This window comes from Anopheles bellator, chromosome 1 (assembly GCF_943735745.2).
Source record: "Anopheles bellator chromosome 1, idAnoBellAS_SP24_06.2, whole genome shotgun sequence".
NCBI classification, from domain to species: Eukaryota; Metazoa; Arthropoda; class Insecta; order Diptera; family Culicidae; genus Anopheles; species Anopheles bellator.
The window spans coordinates 27,045,317-27,069,106 of record NC_071285.1 but is presented as its reverse complement, the minus strand read 5'-3'; the positions used below and the strand labels follow the sequence as shown (position 1 = coordinate 27,069,106).

Here is a 23,790-nt window from a genome sequence, read left to right as displayed (position 1 = left end):
TGCGATCGTATTTCACAAAAATGCACCACAAAACAGATCGAAAACAGTGAAAACAGAAAAACAGTGCAAAAATGAGGATCGGCCATAAATTATCTTGACGTTCGTCGACCCGCAGCGACCGACGCGTGCTAATGTCCTGATAAACCGCCGCATGTTGACGTCAATGGCGTCGTGTGCCGCGCCCCGCATGGTCGCCGGGAACAGTCGTCCGTTACTGAAAGATTTGCGCTTTTGCCATCTTTTTTTTTGTATTCGGGAAATTTTCTCGCTTCCTCGTTCGATTGATTTGCGCAAGATTTGTCGACCTTCTTATTCAAACAAACGATCATTTTGTCCCGGGTGAACAACAGTCTATCGGTAAACATAAGGATGATAACAGGAGGATGATAACATAAGCGTCTGGGCGATGCTCTGACCATCACTTGATGAAGGAACGTTGAAGTTGCTTACATTCCTGGCATAATAGGCATAATGAAACCTAAGAGAAATTGTACGCCACGCCACGAACATCATCGAACGTTAAGTAGAAGGATTTTGTCGGGACATTGCTTGGCGTAAACAAACGTCAGAGTGGTGTTTAAAAAACGGCGTATGTGCTCATTCGCGGCCCGATCTTCCTCCTCTTCTTTGGCCCTCTGCCGGGATAAATGATTCTTCTTCTTATCCGGCAATTACAATCGCCGACCGCCGTCTTAACCTCCAACAGAGACAATGTTAATCTCTATTCCTTCACTGTAACGTTGCTTTCTAACGGACGGGGTTGTCGGCCCCTCGCCAATCTCATCGTCACGCTTGTCTAGGGAATCGAACCCAGTCCAGCCAGGGGTGACAACGGCGGGCTGCATATTTTCCTTACATCATCAGATCCAACGCTCCTTCCGGAAACGACGCGAACCTCTGGACTGCAACAAAACAACGCGATCCGACAGTCCTGTGGAGAGTCCTGTGTGCTCGACTCTTTGAGCGTTAGGTAAGATAAGAGTTGAGACTTGTTGTTGGTGCTCCGCTACCCTTACCCTCAACCTGCTCCGTCCGGCCACTAGTAGCTGGCCAGGCACAGCGCATCGTTCTTGTCAGAAGGTGATAAGCGCGCAGGCAAACATGGTTGCATCAGCGTTCTACTCTCGACCAGGCGTGGCCGTGCACAGTGTGCAAACAGCAACAATGTATGGTGGAGGGGGGGGTGGCGATTTCTCACAAGTCTCGCCGTGGCCACTTCCATTAACCCACTTTAGGTACCCAGAGAAAGAGAGCGAGAGAGACAACGCGTGGTGGAAGAGATTATTTGCAAAACAAATCACCCGCCCCAAACCCCCCACATACTCGTCGGGATGAAATAGTTCCGAAGGGATGTTGCACCCGCTGGCTGGAGGTAGTTCGCTGTGATTAGCCGGAAGCAGACGGCGGAATTGAAGCCGGGCACGTACAATTCTTGCAGAAATAGCATCGGAAACGTAACTATCCGGTGGCCACGGGGTTGTGACGAACGTGACTAACAACTCCTTCGAATCTCTGAACCAATAGAGAGGCTTTTCCGAGCGACCACTTTGCGAAGCACACCGAAAGTAGCTTCCCCAAGACAGCAGGTCGGACAACCGGCCGGCGCTCTAAACTTCTTCTCCTTGGGAGACTCCGCTTCGCCGGTGGTTCTTTGCCTGCCTGTGCGCAGCTGTTTAAATTCTGTGTTTATCCTTGGGCAATCGCCGAGGCATTAAGTGCAAAAATACACAGCTACGTGTTGTTGGCAAAAATCACACTCCTCCTCAATATGATAATGGTTGTTTCTCTGATTCGCGACACCACAAACAAACACCACACTTGATGGCCTAAACGGGCGCGGCAGCCCCAAAGTGGCACCGCCGCCATCCGTGTTATCATCGCACACCGCTCATCAACAACATCTCACTCCGGAATTAGAACGTTTGCTTCCGATCCGGAACGCCAGACGGCGGCGGAACGGAAGCATGGAATCTAAAAAGGTAGCGCACCGCATTCCATCAGCGCATATCCACCAGCTGTTTAGGTGGAGAGTGAGTGATTGTACACCTTCATGCTGTACGCCATCAATCATTTTCGCTGAACCTAGCCAGAGACAGCAGACGACTACTGACCGGTTCCCACCCGTGTAGGGGGCGGTGTAGTAGAGGTTCATTACCATCTGAACCCAGCGATCACGAGGCGACGTTGTGTGATAATATGATTATATTGGGGTGTTGTAGTGAACCGGCTGATGGGTGGTTGGTGTGCTGTCCGTGCTGTTTTCTTTCCGAGAGAGTCTGTTGCGCTTATCACTCCGTTGCGCTGTTGATCCTTTTTCCTGTTTTTAGTTCGAGACCACATCTGCACAGCACGCCGGAGGCTATGGATACCGACACCACAGGGAGAGGATGTTGACGATACTTTGACAATTTTGGACAGCGGCCAATTTGGGTAAAATACTTGACATGTCGGCGCTTCCGTGTGCACGCCGCCCCCCGTCATCAGCTGGACACTTGTTTGCCTCTCAACATTTAACACGCTTTGCACAATACCCTTCCTCTTTTTCATCCATCGCCTTTCCGGTGTCCCCTCTTTCTTGCCCCACTGTTGCAAGGTGGCCAAACCAGCAGCAGCAGGGCGATAAAAGTTTATGATCTGATTCTCCCTTCGCGCGCGGCACACGAAATGATCGGTACGTGTGCATCGGCATCTGCGTGATGCCGGCACCAGATGTCGGCACCGAAATTGTGCCAATCGGGCATGTGCCAAAATGCACATGCGGCGTCCTCACCAGTTGGCCGGTTTTCCGGTGTACGTCACGTACGTGTCTGAGACTAGGGCAACTCTAGGGGCAATAATTTACGAGCTGGGCACGGGCCGGGCCGGGCCGAGAAGACACGATCGCTTCCTTATTGCTGAAAGTTACAATGTGGAGGATCTCGGGACCACCAATCCCGAGATCTTTGGCTTTGCCTGTCTAACTTATCTTCTGTGCTTCAATTGAACGAGCCTTGCGCTACCCACGGCTGTTTGCCGTTGGAGATGCCACCTTAAAATATGTACCTTGACAAACATGTGATTCGTTCCGTGTCCCTTATATCTAGCTCACTATTACTGGATGTGATGTGGGTTAGTAGTGATAATCCGCTGGTATTACAGGGAGCGATAAAATGTAATTACCCGCTATCTGAACCCCTGGAGCGATACACGAGTCCTACAATTAAGATAATGCGACACACGACTCTAGCCAGGCTAACTTGTAAACTCAGAACAACAAGTAAACAGCACATGTGTTGGAACTCTTCCAAGTGCCGGATATTAAATGGTATCTGACGTGCGATGCGTTAAAGGAAGTGTAGAGGCGCACCTCACTCACTCACAAAACAGATGACGTCCTCTTTGTGTGGCCAGAGAGTAAAAACAGTCGGCGCCGATTAATGGCGCCAAAAATTGGCAACAGTGACAGGAAGCGTCATTTGACAGGGGGTGAGATGTTTTTCCTTGCATTCCAGCCCAAGATGCGCACCAGATGCTGGCGCTTTGTTTGCGTAGGAGAAGTGTGGTGTGTCCATTTACCATCCCGAAGATGGGGTTTTTTGGTAGCAGCATCCAACCCTGATGGGTGGGAAAAAAAATGCAAACGTGTTAAAGGGCTACCCTTCCACCGACCAACCACTCAATCCTCGACTTGTCACTACCGCTCCCGCCTTAACTAGTTCGCCCCAGAAGACCAGTTTCAAGTCGGCGATAACCTTCAATCAGAATGTCCGTTTCCTCTCCCCCACCTACAGGTGGTAATCTGTTTGTGTTTGCGATGGCGATGGATTTCGATCACCCGAAATCCGTCTTGTTTGCGCCGTCCGTTCAAAAGGTAACGCAATTAAGTGGCCCGCAACGACTGGCAGCTGTAGGGCATTGGTTTCCTGAACTGCGCAGGGCACGAGCACGAGTGGACAAGGAGCTGGGTTTGTTCGACTTAACGTATATATTTCATCAGTCCATTAGACACACAACGTTTTCCTAGGCCCAACTGGCACGACCCATGTTTAGAACCGTGCTTCTGCCACATAGTAGGCCTTCCGTGTACCACAGTCCCACTCTAATGGTTCTTCTGAAGATACTAGGAAACAAAACCGGACACCATACAGGGTGTCGTCGCCTTCCAGTTTGGTCACCCCCGATTTGGGGGCAGCAGGATGGAAATTTAACTCGAAAAACAAACTCTTCGTTTCAATTAACCATAAAAGGGGAATGTGTCAACGATAGAACAAAGTTTCGTGAAGATCTGATTCCCGGGGGGTACGGAAATCCGTAGCTCTCTCTCTCTCAGCAGCTCTCGTTGAGTGAGTTCACGACGAACCCGCGCACCAGACTTGTCCCGCCATCATGGCAGGATGGATAACCTTCGACACATGTTGAGCATAATCTAGCGGGGAGCGGCGAACCCGGCCGGGGCCTAGCGAGCCGACCAGAAAGTTATTTAATAGCTTCTCTTTGCTACACAGACCTCGCCATCGCTGATGATCACGACGACACCCCGAACAAAAAAGTCACTCAATTTTTCATTTTTCTGGCCCCAGATCTCAACCTGTGAGACAACCTCTCTCACTATGGCTGGATTGAGATATAACGGCTCACTTTCCTTCTTGTATATCCCAAAAATCGCGTTTATATCCCAATCCGTCTCACTAGCTCCGTGAGCGCTTTTGTTTGGGTCTCATATATTTTTCTTTCACTCTCATCCTCTCCCTCAAATTCAACTGTCAATCCGATGTAAACAATGTTTTGTATTTATCGCCAAGTGTTTTTAAATTACAAGTTTTCTATAATTATTTCATTTACACTAACTCTATGACTACGTCACCAGTGCTAACGTCACGTAACTATCCCTAACTCTGAAAATTACGCTATACATCGATGAATCGAAAATTTCCCGCTGCATCGCTGGCATTCAGTGGCAGGCTTCTTTGTTTTTCTCCTGCGTGCTTGTGTTTCGTACGCCTACACCGGTTACAAAGTGGACGTAGTTGTTGTTCTCCAGCAAACCGTAAACATATAAAAAGTTTTGAATTCATCGATTAGTATTTTGATACATTTGATACGTGCATAATATGTGAGTATACTTACATTAAGTTGTATCGGAATAACGGGCCGTTATCGTTCAATCTATCACCATTGGATTTATTTGCAGATACGATGAATCCAAGCTCCTCGGAAAGGTCCTCGCTAGGGTCCCTGGTCAGCAATATTGTGGCCAAAGTCGATTTGCTAACAGAACGTGTTGACCGAATGGAAAGTTCCAGCTGGCAGCTGTCTCAGAACGGCCACACCGCGACGGGAAATCTGTTCCCAACAAACCCGATGAGTGAAGGAAACCCGACAGTTTCGCCTTCCTTTTTTCCTGTTCATACTGTGGAAGCATTGTTTCAGCTCGAGACGAAGGCTGTAAAGGAAGACTTTGCCGATTCAGTTGTTACGTTATTTAAAACCTCGGCCGCGAACATCGGCCGCGGTGGTAGGAACGTCCTGAACGTCTACGGCAACAGCAGAAGCAGGAACATCGGAAATGCCGGAAGGTCCGGCGACACTATCGACCCTTTCTGCGTCAGCTTCCAAGCATTTCTTCACCATATAGCGCGCTCTGTTTAAAGTGTTCCGTCGCTGTCTTGGACCGTCTTGTCCATGGTAGCGATCCAATGGGATGGTCAGTCGTTTCTTCATTGTAAACACGGCTGAAAATGTAAACAGATGCACTTTCACTACTTCACTTCACTTCACTGTTTGTTACTTACCGTGATAATCAGTTGCTTTATATTAAATATTTAACACGATTTTCACGCACAATAACTTTTTGTAAACAAACGTCGAACGTAGGAACATAGAAAATTGAAGTGACCGTTTTGACAACTTGGAATGGTCCGTGAGAAGTGCCGCATCAATGCGAATAAGACAGAAAATATTGCTCGGTGTTGCGCTCTCTTTCTGGCCTTTATCCGTTTATGCTTTTGCACTGAACCAAAAATTTCCAACAGTTTGTCGTTTGAGTGGCGGACTGGATGCTATATTAGCGTGACAGCGAGAGAAAATATTGCTCGCTGTCGCGTTCTCTTTCTGGCCCTTGGCGAGAAAACAATTTGACGTGAGATTTTTGGTCTCAGTATGGAGAAATTGAGTGCCGATTTTGTTCGGGACCGCGACGCGCTCAGGACGCTCTTGTGCAGAGGCCGGCCACGCACCCTCACACACGCGGGCGCGCACACTAAGGCGACACTTTAGTGGTCCACGGTCAAGTTCTCAGCCACGGCTCAGGCCGGGTCTGGTCTGAGTGGAGTCGCGGCCGTGGCGCCGTCGTACGGTTGGAAAATCAAAACAAAGCGATAAATTATTAGGAACGGCTAGCAAAATGGCAGCACGCAACTTTGAACCTCTATCCTCGCCAGGGGTTTACCGGTCCGAAGCGACGGTTCGCGCAGTTGTCTTATGTTAAAAAGAGGATAAAGATGAATAAAAAGGTGCCGAAAAGTTGGAGTCTCTTTTCTCGCTCTCATCATCGAAATTCGTGACAAACCGAACCGAACCGAATTCGGACCGAAATTCGCTACGACGAAGAGTCCAAAAAGCCAGCAAAGCCTTGAGAAGCAGATATATTTCTGTCGGTTGCCGCCAGTTGCTGCGCGACGATTCCGGGTTCATTCCAGAAAACTGTTGGGACGCACGTGTTGGGGCTCACCGAATAAACTGTTTCGATCGCATCTCGCAGAATGAGTTAGCTTCAGTGGAGAGGCTTCGTCCACTCCTAATTCGGGATTTATGTCTCCCGATCCCCCATCACACGCTCTCCGTTTCGGGTGGGGCCGGCGTACTAGTTTGCTGCGTAGTAAATGCCGATTCTTTTCACGCTATGATGATCATCCGCCCTCCAATCGACGAGAGCTAACGACACTAACTCGATCGGTCGCTGCTGGATCGCTACTTACTACGGTCGGGGGGTTGGACGATACATTTCAACTACAATTATAATCCATTACTTTTTTCAATTCGTCCCGGGGCGCGACAGACACAATAGACAATCAATCATAAATCACTTTATGCATCGAACAGGCGGAGGCACGTAGTGCATGCAGTAATTTGGATGTACCACGCCAAGAACACCGTCAACAATGTAGAATGCGACAATGGGAGACGCGCGCACGCGTCCATCGTCGGAGGGTAGGCGTAGGATCGACCAGTGGTCGATCATAAAATCCGCCCTATTTGTGAGAGGTAATGCAAACGAGCAATGCATAATGCATTGCTGCCCTTAAACGTCCCCCGTGCATCAACCCGCGGCATTTAGGACACCCGCCGGGAACGGACTTTTCCAGCATCAATGGCGGGAGATCGCATCGGTCGACCGGGGGTCTATACAGTTCACCAATCCAACACTCGGGGGGTACGCCTCGCCTCTCGTCAGCGGAGCGTAGAGCATGGCGCGGAATAATAATATGCCGCCCCGCGCGAATGATCACGTTTTGCTCGGATCGCTCTTGCCGAAGTTGAGGGTGCGCGCCCGTCCGCCTCGCGACAGAAATGATTATCCATTTTTTTAATTTCGACGTGCGACTCACCAATTAACATACACTAGCGACTGCAGTGCAGAGCGTGGCGCTGCACCCCATCGCGAACGACACACAATGCGTCGGGGGACAAGTTGCGCGACCTCTGGCCAATTCCACCTCTCAGCAAGACACCCACCCGCCGTAAGGATTGGGGGGATCGAACATATTGCGAAGGAACGGCGAGCCTCCGATCATCTGGGAGAGCAGAGATCACAGGCGTGTTCGGGTTGTAAAAAACAATGACGAGCCCAGTGTGTAATGCCACAGCGAGATTAACATCTCGGTTTTGGGATCTTCAAATTATGAAGATGGTGAACTGATGATTAAAACATACAGATTAGTTGGAACCGGTATGGAGAAGCATTGGCATAATTACAAACAGCACCTGACAGATCGTAGATGGACTGAATTGATTGTACTCTGTTAAACTTTTGCCCAACCGTCTTTTCTAGCCTTTTTCAGTCAAATCCAAATCCTATCCAACATATTTCAAAAGAATGGAACACAAAACGGCCACTGTACTCGCAGGCGTCACTCTGACTGACAAGATAGATATTGAAGTTTATTTTCCGAATATATTGGGTTGAGGGGAAAAAAGAAAAAATCGTTTTTCAAGATTGATGCCTTTTGTGATCGATATCTCGTGAAGTATCGATCAAACAGATTTAAATTTAGGCTCGTTTTAAAGCTGATACTATACACTTAATAAGATGCTTTCACTGTTTATTGTGTGTTCCATTGGTTTGTGAGTTACAGGGGGTAAACAATGGAAGTCAACAAAGAGAAAATTGGATACATTTTACAGTTTTTCTTTGAAAAAGGCCACAATTCGAGCTAGGCCGTTGAAATTTTGCATGGTGTTTATGGTGCCGACACTTTGCCGAACAGCTAGAGCTAAGTCAAATTTTGCACAGGCAGACCCACCATTGAAAATGTCGATAAAAATCACAGAATTAATCAACGTTGATCGGCATTTTAGTAATCAGAGCATCGACCAAGAGCGAAAAAGATCAATCATCAAACAGCTTAAAGCCATTTGCGCAAAGCGGGATTCAAAACAGAAGCTCGATGATTGGGCGCCACCCTATTTACACCAAAAACATGATGGATCGAATTTCCATCTGATCAATTTTGGGGCCAACGGAATGAAATCGAACCATTTCTTAAACGGATCGGTTCTGGGGATGAGGAATGGGATACATACGACAATACTGTGTGAAAATGATCGTGGTGAAGAAGCTTAATCAGTGGTCAAACCAGAACTAACTGCCCGGAACTAACTGAGATCAAAAAAGGATTGTAAAAAGGGATTGCTAGAGTTTTTCGCCAACAACGACCAAGACTTCTATGAGAGAGGCATCATGGAGCTACCCTCAAAATGGCAACAAATTTTCCCCAAAAAAGGGTACATATTTGACGTAAATCTGACCATCAGAAATATCTTAAATAAAATTTAGAAATTCACGCAAAAAACGATTATTTCTTTTTCCCCAACCTAATACGAGAGAAACCCCAGCACTACGGAACCCCACAGTTCCTGCTGCTGGGTTGCTCTGGCCGCAGCAATCGTGACATCGACAGGGCAGAGTAAATCGCACGGGAATGAACTTTTGGACTTTCAATTGGGACAGCCGGACAGGGGGGACCGACTGTATAGTCGCCTGTCGCCCTCGTGATCACCGCGACGTACCTGCCAAGACCCGGAATCCAGTCCAGTTTGCGTGACAATATGACACACCACAATGGGGCTTGTTTGATGAGGAGGAACCCGGCGGGGGAGGGGTTGTGGTTCTGAAACCATCAACTCACCACCGGAACGGAGTGTCCCCACCCGTCAATCTCGCGCACCACCCACAAACACTGCGCCGTTGTTGGGGCTTGATGGGCAATTTATGCCCAAGGTTGTTGTATCTTCAGGGATAGTTCAGGCACAGTTGAATGATTAGAATACAAAGTAAACCTGTTAAGCGGCCGCTACTATACTCCATCAGAAGTGTGGGTGCCCCCCTTGAGGAGGGGGCGGTGCTGCGTTCGGCTGTCAGAAAGTTATTCTTTCGAAGGTCTCTCGATTAGCATACGCCGAACACGGGACTTCCGCGACTCGGGCGCCCTCCTGTGGGGACACAGAGTCGAGGCTATACAGTTGTTGGTTATCTGCTGGCGAAGAGTTACTGGTTGGTTGGCCAAATGCGTAGTCCAGTTCCGCCTGACCCCGGCGCAGCCGTTCTACTCTCGGTTCCAGACCGATGAATCCGAGGGCTGCTGCTCCCCTACCAGCACAGACTCCCAGGGCTCGTGGTGTGGGAAGACTAGGTCAGTTTGATTAGGCGCTGGTCTCGGTCAACCGTGACGAACCGCTCCGCAGCCCTCGTAAGGCACGTAATTGGCGCACTCGAAAGAAGCAAACCAAGGCGAGTGTCGTCAAGCGAAACGCGCGCGCCAACAGCAAACTTCTTAAGGACATTTCCATAGCGCGGCACGCGGATGATGTAACTTCGCCGCGGGATTGCAGCAGTATGAGCCAGCGCCATCACCGTGCCATCACGAAAGCGGCTTACGATGGTCGCTAGTCAACACGCGCCTTGCAACCAGGCGCCTCCACCGTCCTACGCTGCGGCGGTCTCCGATTCCGGTTTGGTAAACAACCACCCTTCGGACGGGATCAGTCCATTGCGCTCTCCCGAGTCTCCTCCCAGGGGGGTGGAGTGCTTCTCTTCTGTTGAAAGAGCCGCCTGACAACGTTAAAGGTGCGGCAGAGTACACAGATGCCGTAAAGTATTGGACGTTGGAGTGCCAGGCTTGCAGCCTTCGGGTAGTTCTCGCGACTAGAGCGCCCCCAAGTAGCCGTCATAAGTGAACGATTTGTGAGCAGCAAAAGAAACCGAATTGGATACAGGAACATACGAAACCCCCATCCGTGGTTGGAGAGGATTTGGCGGCGCTCTCTTGATAAATTCAAAGTTTAGAGAACTTCTTGAGCGGGCACCAGGACACTATCAAACAGAATGGCGCGTGAAGCAAACGGTAAACCGACCAAATACTGCCACAAAAACTGGATTTAAAAGGCACTTCGTTATCGCCACCACCCGGTTCTTCCCCTTTAGCCGCGTGCCACGGATTCAATGCCAGCCGAGGCAAGGAAGAAAATATAATAAAATAAATAATCAACGCCTCTCAGAGAGGAGTATCGGAGAGTGGGGTCCACGCTATAATTAGTATTTATTTATACACACCGAAGCAACAACTGGCGGCCGGTGGCCGCGAACGACGGTAAACAACTATTCAAAATTGGATCACAACACATCGTGTCGTTTCACGCAAACCGCGTCATTCTCCCTCGGACACGCACACGTGCACACGCGAGGAGCGATGACAGTTGCGGTGTTTTGTTTTGCTATTATTTAGAGGTCCTCCTATGCAAAAAAGGATTGTTTGGTTTTCGCTTGCTCATTGGGGCATTTTTCCTCTCTCTCGTTGATCGATCGCTGATCGCTGTGTGATTCTTGCTCGTCGCCGCCGTGTTAATGTGGAAACAATATCATTCATTCGCTCATCTTCACCGTTCTTCGTTTGCCGTGACCCAATGAGTTTCCTTGTAGAGATCATTTTCAAAAGAGTTTTGGTGGGAAATGAAAATCCAAAAGACATTCTCACCAAGCGCTCAAGAGCACGAGAAATGGACAAAACATAAAGACAAAAATACGGCCACAACCCCTCGCCGACCGAAGGTCGGCGCTAGGAGTCGGATATAAATATATGTATATAAGAAACATATTTTAGCAAAAGAGCTCATTTCATCCCCGCCACAACCAACGCGCGTCCTCTCTCTCTCTGTGAGACCTCCGCCGCACGCAACGGACCAGAGGACCACGGTCGCATTTGTGGGCCAGGCCAGGCCAACGCGATCTTTATTCGTCGCCATCGAAAAAAAAAAACAGGGTACGCCGCGCATTATTATTCGTCACAAACCAGTTCCCGCGAATCCCTTATGTCACAACACACGACCGAGAGCGCGGCGTCGCCGGCAGCATTTGTTTGTCGTCCCATTCCCACAAACCATCCTTTTTCTCGTTTTTTTTTTTGTTGTTGTCGCTTGACTTGGCACGGATTTCTTTCGAGTTTTCGAAACTCAAAAGATTTAAAATAATCATTTTGGCGAATGGTTTCGCGCGACCCATGCGACTTGTAAACACAACAGCATCATCCGTATCTGCGAAACACCGAAATGGCGTCCGATTATGGTGTATCGAAAGGGAAGGAAGGAATGGATCACCGGGCGCCCGGTCCTTCGCCGGGCCCGGCCGCAAATATTGGAGATTGGTGTGGCTTTAATACGGTCATATTGCTGGGTTTCTTGAAGTAACAAGCAATCGAGTAAAGACTCCCCCCGCTTGCCTACGATTGTCAGTACTTGGGAAGATCTAAACTTCTTAGAATTGCACAATATCGTCTTAAAAATATTGCATGAGTGTTAGACATTGCTGTGGGCATTTCTTTTTTTTTGAAGAAACAGGGCCGAATGCGACTACAGTTTGACTAAATTTAACGATGAAGAGATTAAAGAGGAGAATGGACGTCGATATTTTGAGCTCCAATCCCAACCTGAGCATCTTATTTGCCGTCATCGGAAACTCCGTTTCGATATGGGCATCAATATAAAAAAACACATTGTATGTAATATTTAAATCATGTAATGTGCATTCGTCAACGATAGAAATATCACTCCACATCACTGTTACTGTCTCTCGGTTTTTAGTTTTGTGCCACTTCCTACCGCAACGAAATCGAGTTCGAATATTGACCAAGATGTGCCGTGGAATTCCGTTTGCACGATTTATTCAAAATAAAAAGGGACTTGGCACTTGATTAAATTTATTTACATTTCGCCGCAGCTTCGCCGTCGTAGCCCTACTTTGCGACGCTCGTTTTACTCACTCGAATTAAACGGCCAGAGTAGTAGAGTAACACAAACAATGTGCTCACCCCGCCTATCGGCTCTCACCCGGGGCCACCACCGGGGCGAAGGAACAAGTGCGCCAAGACGTCTGCTAAGCGAGCTTTCTACGCATGGTAAATTGTTTTATTTTGATTCGTTTCATTTGCCTCGCGGGTGGTGGTGGGTTGTTGTGATGTTGTTGAAGATGCACACTATGGACCCGGGGAGAGGACCGCCCGCCGCTACTAGATTGGCGTGTGGGGCGGAATGATGGTTCGGCTGTTTGGTGATTCGGGTGTTATAAACTTTTCACAAATGGGTTCATTGAACCAACGTGTGGACCCGTTCAGTTTCCTCGGTTGTTTGCACCTCTCCCACAGGCGTGCGATCCTCAGAGCAGAAGCAAAACGAGAGCAAGTCCATAATCAAACAAAAGATGGCGAAACCAACTACAACAAAACCCAGCCCAACCCACGCTGCATTAGCAATAAAGGCGTTTTTGGGCGTAAACAACTTGCCTACGAAGTGGGTTTGTTCGTGGTTTGTTCTTCAACCGGCTGCACCGAATAATCGGAGCCTACCACTCGAAGGTGTCGGAGTTCGAATCCTGATAGTGGTGCACGCAACTTGACAGTTCAATTTGGTGATAAAAAGCGCTGCCCGTCCCAGCAAACAATGTAATGTGTGCCTACGAGAAGAAATACCTGTGTGAAAGATTCTTCTTTACTCCTAGAAACCTTGGCAACTTATATCCGTCGAAACCAATACACGATGACGATGATTGCTCTGGGCACAATGTGCTCAACATGATGATTTAGAATCATCATGTTTACACTTTAGGGCCAACTGACCCCCGCCGCCATCGTGTGTATTTCGTTTCACTTTCCTCTGCAAAGACGTTGGGCGCGTCCACTATTTTTAAACGCATCGCCAACGATATCAATAGCCCCGCCACCGCAGCCTGAAACAAGAGCATGTTTACCAAACGTGATACCATTCCGCGCAAAGCACACCACCACACGGCTCGGCTGGCCGATTCCCCGGTTATGGCGCAGTTGGCGTAATAATACTTCTTGTAGATACCACACTTATGATCCCCGGCGAACCGACCCCGAACAGGTTGGGCCGGAGTGTTTTGTGTTTCCACGACTCACAAAAAATGTGTTCTCCGATTCTCACACGAGATAGCAACACATGTGGCCTGCAAGTCGCTCTCTAGAGATATATCGTAGAACCGAAGGAACCAAACTGATACGGTTGAGCGGAGTATGGGCAAAAAAAACTATGTGCATTCAATAGGTATGCAATTGTATATTAAACTTTTTCGGGTAAATCTAGCTAAAATGACCAAACGAGCCATACGCCAAATTTCCTTTGGACGACGCAAGCAATTTGTTTTTTAGAAGATCATTCATGCATTCTATATGGATCTCGTGTGTTCGCGACGTCTTCGCGACGGGGGGGTTCAAACCTATACCAATCTATACTTTTTCCAAGAAAATAAAATATAGGCCACTTTCCTTGTATGGCCAGATAAATGTCGCGCTCGAGTTTATTTATGTTCAACATCGTGGAGGAAGTTGTTCTATTTAAACAGATTCTTTTTCGGGAAATATTAACCTACGGGGCCTATTAACCTGCAGAGTGTGTGTCTGCAAAGAATCAACTTATTACGCACGCAACATTATATGTTGGACCGTAAATCTAGTTCTTCCTACAGACCTCCCGATTAAAGACTAGTTGCTATGTCTTCCATGCGGAAGAAGTTAGCATCACTAATTGTCACCTATGTTGGAAGCATTGTTTTGGTAATCCACAGTTCCAGAGGTGAAAGATCGTGTTTGTAGGTCAACAAAATCAACCAACGACTAAACGAAGCATGAAGTGATAATATCGTAAGGAATCTCCCAACCAAGTATCCTGCTTTCAGCTTCCGATCACGTCGTTCTTCGGTTGACAAATGGCGACTAGCTGGCCAGCGACTGGTCGGCGCAAAAAGGATCAACAGAGTAAACAAATGGAGAATTAGTGCCGGCCGAAAAGGTTGATGGATCCCAAAATAGACCGTCACACTTCTTGTTAGAGGTCTTCGTTCCCGGAAACCGGCACAACCCCAGAACGCTTGGCTCGCGTGCGTCCATCCAGGCGGCGGCGCGCAAGATATTCAAATATTCAGCGACGATAATAAAGCTTAATTTACACCAATTAATTTGTAACCTTGAGAAACCATAACCGTTCATCCGCCCCACCAGTGGTGCCGTCATCAAAACTCGACTGCTGGGGCGTAGAGAGGCAGGCAAGAGGGCAGAGCCCCAGTTACCGAGAGGATCGGCCGGGTACGCGACTCTAGAGAGCATGAAACCATGAAACAGCATATCGATGAGGGCCGTTGTTGTTTGCTGTGTGTGGAATATTAATTGCCCCCCTTCTTGGTGCTAGCGAAACCAGCAATCGGTACCCCCTCGCGGACAGGAGACGGGATCTTGCTCGGGCCAGCAGGTGAGCTCGGCTGGCGCCGGCGCGGTGGAAGTTTCCACATCCCGCGCGTGGCAAGTCATCGTGGGGCTCGATCGAAATAATCAAAAGACCTCCTTCGGAACCGACAGTCGCGGCTTACTTCCGCACTTCGAGTAGCCAACCGCGCAGGGCTCAGACGCTATCAATCAGTGTCTCCGTTTGTTAGGCCGCCATCGGTTCTGGCCGTTTCGGTTGGCTAGTTGACCTCCGCAACACAAACAACATCGCGGCACCCTTCGCCACCACGCCACGATGGTCTGAAGGATCCCAGACACTAGAAGGGCTACCCCCTATACGTCACTGCAAATAACTGCCGGTGGGTGCCCCCCACACACCTACACGACGATCGGACGACGACCATCGGGGCAAGACGTCGCGGTCGCAACCGATTTGGAACCGGTTTCAGTGCCGAACGACCCAAGACGGAGACATCCAGTGACATCACCAGCGTCAAGATCGAGCACGCAAAGGATAGCGGTTCGATCGAATGGATTGTTCTTGATTTAGCCCGCACTCCCAAGACAGGCGCCGCTAACACGATCGGCGATCTTTTGTCTCCGGGGGCTGTTCGTCCACTACTTATTACCGCTTCGCATGCTTAGCACGACTCGAATCAATCCCCAAACCCTCCAACTCCGTCCTCCTGCTAGGAGGATTTTGGAGACCGCGCATTTGCGGTCCACCGGTTTTTGTGCAAGCTGCTCATTGGGGGTCGGCAATTAAGCAATTATCGAGTTCGCTCTTCGCATGGCTAAATGAGGTGTGTGTGCCGAGGTTTTACGATTAGCTGATGAGAAGTTTCATCGTGTAGTTGGGTTGGTCAGGACTAGTTCACACGGTACGCGGTTTTCGTTGATGTCTTTTTTATCATTACTACTCGCATGTCTCATTATTATTACCTATCTATTACATACCAATAAAACATTATGATGCAGCCATTATCTTTCACTTTATTGCAGATTGTTTTTGGGCGTTTCAATATTTTTTTATGCTGTTCATTCTGGATTTCGTAATACGTAAAATATTAGATTGCATGGTTTTCGATTGCAGCCTGTCCCTGATGTCACAGAGCAACCCCTATTACTAACCGACCATAAGAAGTTTAATATAGTTTGCAGTCCAATAAAGATAATAATTTCTTCTGATTAATGTACCGAGTCCTTATACATGAAGACATCGAGTATTGCTGTAAGTAAAGCCGCCTGATGAAAGCGCGAAAATCTAGTCTTGCAAAGCACGTTTAGGATAGCAGTTTAAGTATCCCCCCATCGTACTAACCGTGCGCCTAGGTAGTTTCATTAGCCTACAGACAACACGGCTGAACATACTTTCTTTGCAAACAACGGGCTAAAGTGTTGCAACTGCATATCGACTTCTGTCCGTCCTCCGTTACACAGCTCCATTGAGCCCCCGGCGGCTGAGTAATAGGTACTACTTGCTAATCATGATTGCATGCGCACGTCTGTACGTATTCAAGCATAAGTAACATCGACGAGCACATGGATCAGGGCGATTTTCCAGCCATATTTAAAATATTCGAGGCGATTTCGCCGACATCATCTATAAACTCTCAAAGTTTTGTTACTATTTGAATGATGAAAATGAAAGTGAAAATTCTATACGTTAGGGCTGACTAACATGTTTTATGTTACATTCTGAACTGTTCGTGCTAGCGTGAAATATCGAAACAAACTACTCTTTTGTTTACAAAACTGTACTGATAGATATATTATATATATAGATATTTTTTACCAAAAAAATCACACTGAAATTGTCATTATTCAAAAAATACGTTGCAAACATGGCGAAGTGCGTAACACTTGGGTGCGCCTATAGATAGTTGACTGAGTGTAGTACATGCCGATCAAGGGTAGATATCAATCGCAAATTACTCGCACAGTAATAACGTTGATATTTTATTTGAATATCTACTAGATTTCATAATTAATCATCCGTAATTGGAAATGAAGACATAGTTCTAGCTCGTACATTAAAGTTAAAATAATGCAATAATATTGATGCACAGGAATACACACATTCTTTGGCCTGAGGGCCTTTGTTGTATTCCAGAAAATGGTGATCAAAATACGATGCGCCACAAACGATGACAAGCGTTTAGCTCGATTGCAAATGTGACGCTTTTGTCTCTGACAAAGGACAATTTATGAACAAACAGCTTCCCTGGAAGATCGCTCGATGGAACTGGAAATATTTGAGTATCGGCGGTTTACGGCCGGCCAAATCTTTGCCGACAAGCCGTCACTAACACAGGCGCTATCGCTTATCAACGTGAGGCAATATGCTAATCAAGGCAGCCCGCCCCACAAGCTGTATACTCACGAGTTTCTATGGGGCACACTAAACTGAAACTTCAACACGGTCACTTATCGTGCAACAAACACGCACACGCTTCGCGGTTTCTACCTCGAAGCACGGCACAAAAAAGTGTGAGCACGACCGGCGCGACGCCGTGCGTATCGGCGCAGCAGACAGATAAGGCAACAAGTGAAGTCATTGACCCTGTGCTAACGCGGCTGCAGTAGTGTGGCGTTGAAGCAACAATGCGCTCCATATTTCGCATCACTCTCTAACGAACGATTTCTGCACTTTGGAGTGACAAAGTGAACGCGACAAGACGCGATATCTACCACACAAAAAAAGTGCATAACAGTGGCTCATCCCAACACTTCGTAGACCGTACGTGATTCAGCGAAACACAAGCACCAAGCGCTGACCTACTACAACCATAGACACGGAGGACGTAGCGAAACGGAACAAATAAAAAGCGCACGATATGAAAATGGCAAGCACATCGCACAACCACATGTACCTAGGCGGCGGTCACTTGACAACAACGGGTCCGCCAATTATGTCCAGTATATATTTTCGCTGCAGTCGGGCGCGTCAAACGAGAGGCGGGCACGAGGGCTCACGTGTGACCACCTTCCGTGGCGTGGTAGAAAGCAGAGAGCCTAGCAGTCTCCGAGTGCGTGTTCCATGTTTGTTTCGCTTTTTTATCAGATCGATCGCTTAGCGTGAAGAGTTTTATCAGCGGCACCCGGAGACCCTCTGTCGAGAGCTATCGAAAGCGTCCTCACAAGAAACCTAATCATGATTCTTATCCAGTGCCCGCCCAGGACTCTATACATAGGCCAGAGTGATAACGGAGCCGGCCACGCGTTTCTGCTTTCCTCGAACGAAAGAGAGATGAACCTTATCGTCATTAATTGAACATTTGCTCACCTTCCACTCCACAATTGGTTGACAGAACCCAATTAAAGCGCTGAAACCACATTTATTTTCTATCGATTTGACAGCTCGAAAAACTAACACAAACAATGTTTTGCATTATTTATTTTTCGAACTTTATACCCGGCAGTGTTCTCCGAAAAACGCCAACCTATCGACGGCAGCGATATGGTTATGGCCTGTGGCCGCTGTGTTGCTCCGAAGTCCGGAGCGAAGAACATCCCGCACGACAGACAAAAACCTCAGACCGACTGTGGTAATTGATTCAATAGTCTCGTGTGATAGTGGCATCTATTTTCATCACTCTTTCGTTTGGTGCTTGCTGCTCGACGAATAAACTGACTGTCAACGGCATATGACATTAAAAAGCCAGAGGTCAAAGTGCCAGAGCAGAGCTCAATTCCGGCTGTTGCCAATGGCCTCCCAGAGAGTACAGATTACACTGCACAATTTGAAGCAAAGCTTCTTTTTTTGTTATTCGTTGTTATTCGCTCATTTACAGGATTAACACAGCACTCAAATTCTGGCGTGGTTTGTGTTCGGTTTGTTGTCAAACAAAGGCACTAAACAGCCACAATGTGTCTGAATGTGTTGAACGGGGGACGCAGATGACAGTGAGAGGATTAGAGAAACTTGTATGACTGAGAAACTATGTCCGATAAGAGTACCACACGCCGGGTACAATCCATGCACCCTGGGTAGAAGTCTCCTGCTGTTACAGCTCAATGCGGCCTTCGCTATGACACACGAACCTACACTGGGTGAAGCTCAGTGGCCTTGTGACAATGGAGAGTGCATTCGTCAGCACAAATCATTTACGCACCCCGCCTCTCTTTATGCTCCGGTCGACAAAAATAACGGACATAAAGAAGATATGATCAAAGCAGTTGCAAACAAACGACACACTTAAAGTAAAGCTCCTATGCGATAAGAGAGCTGCTGTAGATTGGAAGAGCAACGGTTAAGAAGAAGATAGTAGACGTTACTGCTGCTTGAGATAGTCTTATGTTCGATGCCAACGATTGTTGTCAAATACGTGAACACGCCTTCAGAAACCCCGCACCCTGTCCCCTGCTGTACACGCTGTCTATATCTGTGGTGTTCCAATGATGAAAAAACATGTACTAATCATCTAGCGGTCTCCGGGTGTAACAGTTTTGGTGGTCTGTTTGCGTTTGCCGTACCGTACCAGCTGGTACCCCCGCTAGAGCTGCAAGTACCGACAGTAAACACAGCGTAGTTCTTATCACGGAACGTTAAAGCTTAGGTAGGCCGACCGCTCGAAAAGACTGCTTAGCAACAGAAGGCAGACGAAGCGTTCAAATTGGAGCCCTCGAATGATTGTCCCTGGTAAGGAGCGCCATACGCCGCGGTCAAATAAGTTTATCGACAATCGCCGCACACACTAAACCGGTCTATTGGGCGCATTGTTAAATTAAATATGTATTCTTCCGCTCATGGTAGGTTCATCGAAAGTAATTTGATGTTCTACGTAAAAGAACATAGAAGTTTGTTCGTTCCACAATGGTATAAATGATAGAAATCATGCAGGCTTAAAATAAAATAAACTCTGGTTTCGTAATCCTACAGATCAGAGGCAATAGATATAAACCCATACTTACATCCTGCTCGAACTGCCCCATATCGTTGTAGTAATCGACCATAGAGAACATCTATTGTTACAACGTTCTCTTTTCGTTTTTTGTCCCACGATACTGCTGCTGCTGCTGCTGCTGCTGCTGCTGCTGCTGTGAGAGATTTCAGCTCTTATCAGCTCTTTGCCTGTATTCCTGAGCGTTTCGCAACGCTCACTTAAATCACAACCAAAACAACACAGATGATGGAATCGACCAAACCGTCGTCGTCGTTGCCCGAAAGAACGTCTCGTCTCGGTTGCTGCTGTTGTCAGCTTCGTCAAATTTTCATTTTTGCCAAAACCGATGCCAACAAAAGTTTTCGCTCGTCGATCGGCTTGAGTTTAACGCAGTTTGTAAATCGATTAACGACAAAACAAACAACAGTACACTTCTCGTTCGATTGCAATGGGTAACACTATTTGTGAACTGATTTTCGTACGAAATTACTCGGATGTTGCCACTGGCACTGTGTCTGGACACCAAGCAGTTTAAGTGTTTAGTTTGTTCTTTGCGCTTTTGTACAACCCCCAGCTTTAGTGGGACTCTTCTGGTGCACTACACAGATTGACGTTACTGCGGACGAAAAATCAAGTTCCGTGACTTTATAAAACCGGACCACAATAGACTGTTTTCGAATCAAGCTTTCAAGGGCGTGTGTAGCGTAGTGAAAGTTTTGCCTAAAATGAACTCTGTGAAGGTACCAAAAACTGGCCTACTGAAACCACATCTCTTATCGGAGATGGAGAGAGAACCTTAAATCACCGTACACAGCATCAGCAAAACTCATTTGCTGTTTCGTATCAAACACAGGACCTGCCCTTAGCCCACACAAATAGTGGACTCTGCACGAGCCTTCAATCCCTGCCTAACTGGATAGCTTTTAACTCCCTTGCAAACGCACCCTTGTTTAGTGTTACTCCAATGCTTTTTTAGAGCATACAACTTTTCCAATGGAAGCATCGCGTTTGCCTTGTTTATTGTCCATACTTGTTTTTTTAAGGAGACGCTCGACCGTCCCGAAGGGCAGCGAGATGCACCGGCTACGCACCCGAGTGCCGGTTGTGGCCAGAGCGAAACCGGTGTACTCGCTGTTTGCGTCCCGTTCCCGCATGCGGGGACTACTACTAAGGCACACTACTGTTGCCGGGATCCCGAGTGCGTTTCTTGCCGGTTACTTTACGCTGTCATCGAAGGCAAGCGAGCGGCACGGTGCCTCGCACCATCCTCCTTCGCTCACCAATCGAATTCAATTGTTGTGTCCGATCTTGGCCTTTTGCTTTGATTACTTTATTTAGCTTTACTTAGCTTTACTTTGATGATCTACTTCGTACAACGCAAATGAGTAGGACGCCATCGATGAAACGCCGGTATACGCACAGATTTTCTCCCAAAAAATGAGAAGCATAGAGGTTCGAGTATCATCCGATTTCATTTACCGATTCACCGATCAAACTTCGTCAGAGGGTTGCTCGATCGATCAACACAACACATTTCCATAAAAACACGTTCAGCAACTTAGAACCAGACAGTTTATAAAATATGCCGCAATTAGTCGATTTTCTTCATTCATTCTTTTTTGTCAATCATTCATCAAACCGGTTACAACCCAGGAGCGGAAGAAGACCGGCAGGCGATTGCCCGAATAAGCCCAATAATAAGGACGACATCTAGCCGATCAACAGTGGGCTTGGAACGATGATCTCCGTTGCTTGCCTTCCTCCGCGAACAAATCCCAACCGTAGTGTAGTACATTTAAGTACTTTGTATTTGTGTTGTGTTTAACTGTGTAAATTTCAGTTTCATATTAAATGAAATCTTCACTAAGAAAAATCGATAAAGTGAGTACGTTACTAACGCTCTTAATAGCACTCCAAATGTGACGGGACACCGGGAAACCCATTTTATTTTCGATCGGCCATCAGCGCCTGGCAAGGATCATCCGTTCGTACCGTGATTAATTCGTATTAGAAAAGCTAAAGAGAAGAGCTCTCGCCAATCGCTTGGTTGCGTCTAATTGAGATTAGCGGCGCAAAACGCATGCACTACTGAGTAAATCGTACACACCGAGTGCCGGTCCACGCATTGGAAGCATATTTTAGCGGAATGGAACACACGACAAACAACATTTCTCTTTCAGGTTTTCACAGAGCCCTAACGCGATCATCAGGTTCGGGTAAAACAATGCACTACTCAACAAAGACGACTTAGCACGAAAGCATTCACGGCGACAAGACCCTTTTTGGGACAACAGTAATTGTCGTGAAACAGTAGCTTTAATATTATCGGCACCCTCACTTGATTCTCGCGTAAAAGCACTTTCACTCTCGCAACACCGGCAATTGTAGCAACCGCACCACTATTGCATCATTTTCTAGCTTGAAACTTTCATCAATCAAATTCACTCATTTATGCACCGTGCGCTTTAAGAACAGAAAATGGGTCCGGACTGGTTCAATAAGGTGCACCGATAGTGAAAAGCCAAACGCGCGCACAGTTCCGTCGGTAGCCGGTAGTACAGATAGTACATCCTGTTTTTCCTTTGCTTGATTTGTGCCTGTTTCTGCAGCATCTTCCGAGAAGTGGCTATTCTTTTGAACATTTCTCGCGCGGCTGCCTGGACACCTTGCTCTACCTGTCTATTAACACACGTCCGACGCCGGCAAAACAGTGAAAATCGATCCTACATTTGACTGTACTAAACGTCCTCGAAAGTATTACCAACAGCACGCCAAATAACAGCTCGAACGAAGCACAACCGCACGTTTGAACTTTTTTTTTGAAATGCAACAACTCTTTCTCTGACAATTTCTGTTTCTCTGTTTCTGCGTTTCTCTACGTTCCCAGTCTCTGTTTCTCCGCGCTCTCTCCTCTCTCGTTTGCTCTGCGTTCCCGGTCTCTGAACACAAGTACACACTATGTCAAAAAAGTGATCATCAATGGTCAAACTATTTTAAGAAGTGAGGATATTTTCCCAAAACAGATAAGTTATCTATGACCAATGCGAATTTTTGGCCTTACATGGGCTCACGCATACCAACGAACTCCAAACCAGCAATAATCGCTGCCTTAATTTTGTTTCCTTCAATGTGTTTCGGTTAGACGATCCTGATGATCTAGTTTTTAACATATCTTTATGCCCCCGACTCTCTTTTTGTTGCTTCGTCCTTATTTAATCTTGCATTTATTTCATTGGTAGGGTAATAAATACGACCCGTTTCGTTCTTCTAAGGTAAAAAAAAAAATCTGCAAGGTACCGGATTTTTACGCGTACGGTTTGGGTTAAAAATTTGCTGGCTAGAGTTCGTGGCTTGCGCTGGACTCGGTCTCTTCAATAGTTTTTTTATCATAGAGGAAAACATTAAGGACGATATCGCGATGGCAAAATGCCACAGAATGAGAGCGAGTGCCTTTCCATACTCTTCATTTCTTCTTTCTTTATCACTCGACTGATAAATTCTCGGAATCTACACAAAGCAGGCATTTTTGGGAAATGTAACTAAAATCCATTTTTGAAAGATGTTTTCTGACCACCTGTTTCCCATTGTGTGGCGAACAAAGGCTCGTAAACTGCTTGGCAAGTGTTGAGTGTCCCGGTCGCGCGGGCCGAGCGAAGCGAGGTCAGATTGATCGTGAACAAACGAGAACGCTCTTGAAATGTATTCCTCTCTCTGCTATTACGAGCCATTTATCCCTGGTCGCTATACTCTCATATAAGAAGTTCAAACTCTCCCAAATGATAATAACAACAACACCAAAAATGTAGTGCCTTCGCACTTGCCGCTTTGATCGGACAAAGAACACTGCGAAGAATACGCACGAAAACTCGTTGTTTGTATGATTGTGTGCGTGAGTGGAACGAAAACAAAAGTGAAGA

The 23,790-nt window shown here is 47.2% G+C and overlaps 1 protein-coding gene across 1 annotated transcript in view; it reads right to left on the bottom strand.

Moving 5' to 3' along the window:
• LOC131205766 (sestrin homolog) overlaps positions 1 to 19,952 on the bottom strand; it is a 24,587-nt gene extending 4,635 nt beyond the window's left edge. Inside the window, exons 1-2 of the mRNA XM_058198012.1 lie at positions 19,902 to 19,952; positions 10,493 to 10,520 (exon numbers count right to left, since the gene is read on the bottom strand). Coding sequence (XP_058053995.1) covers positions 10,493 to 10,520; positions 19,902 to 19,952 — 79 coding nt within the window. The remainder of the gene's footprint in view (positions 1 to 10,492; positions 10,521 to 19,901) is intronic.
• Positions 19,953 to 23,790: the final 3,838 nt, after the last annotated feature.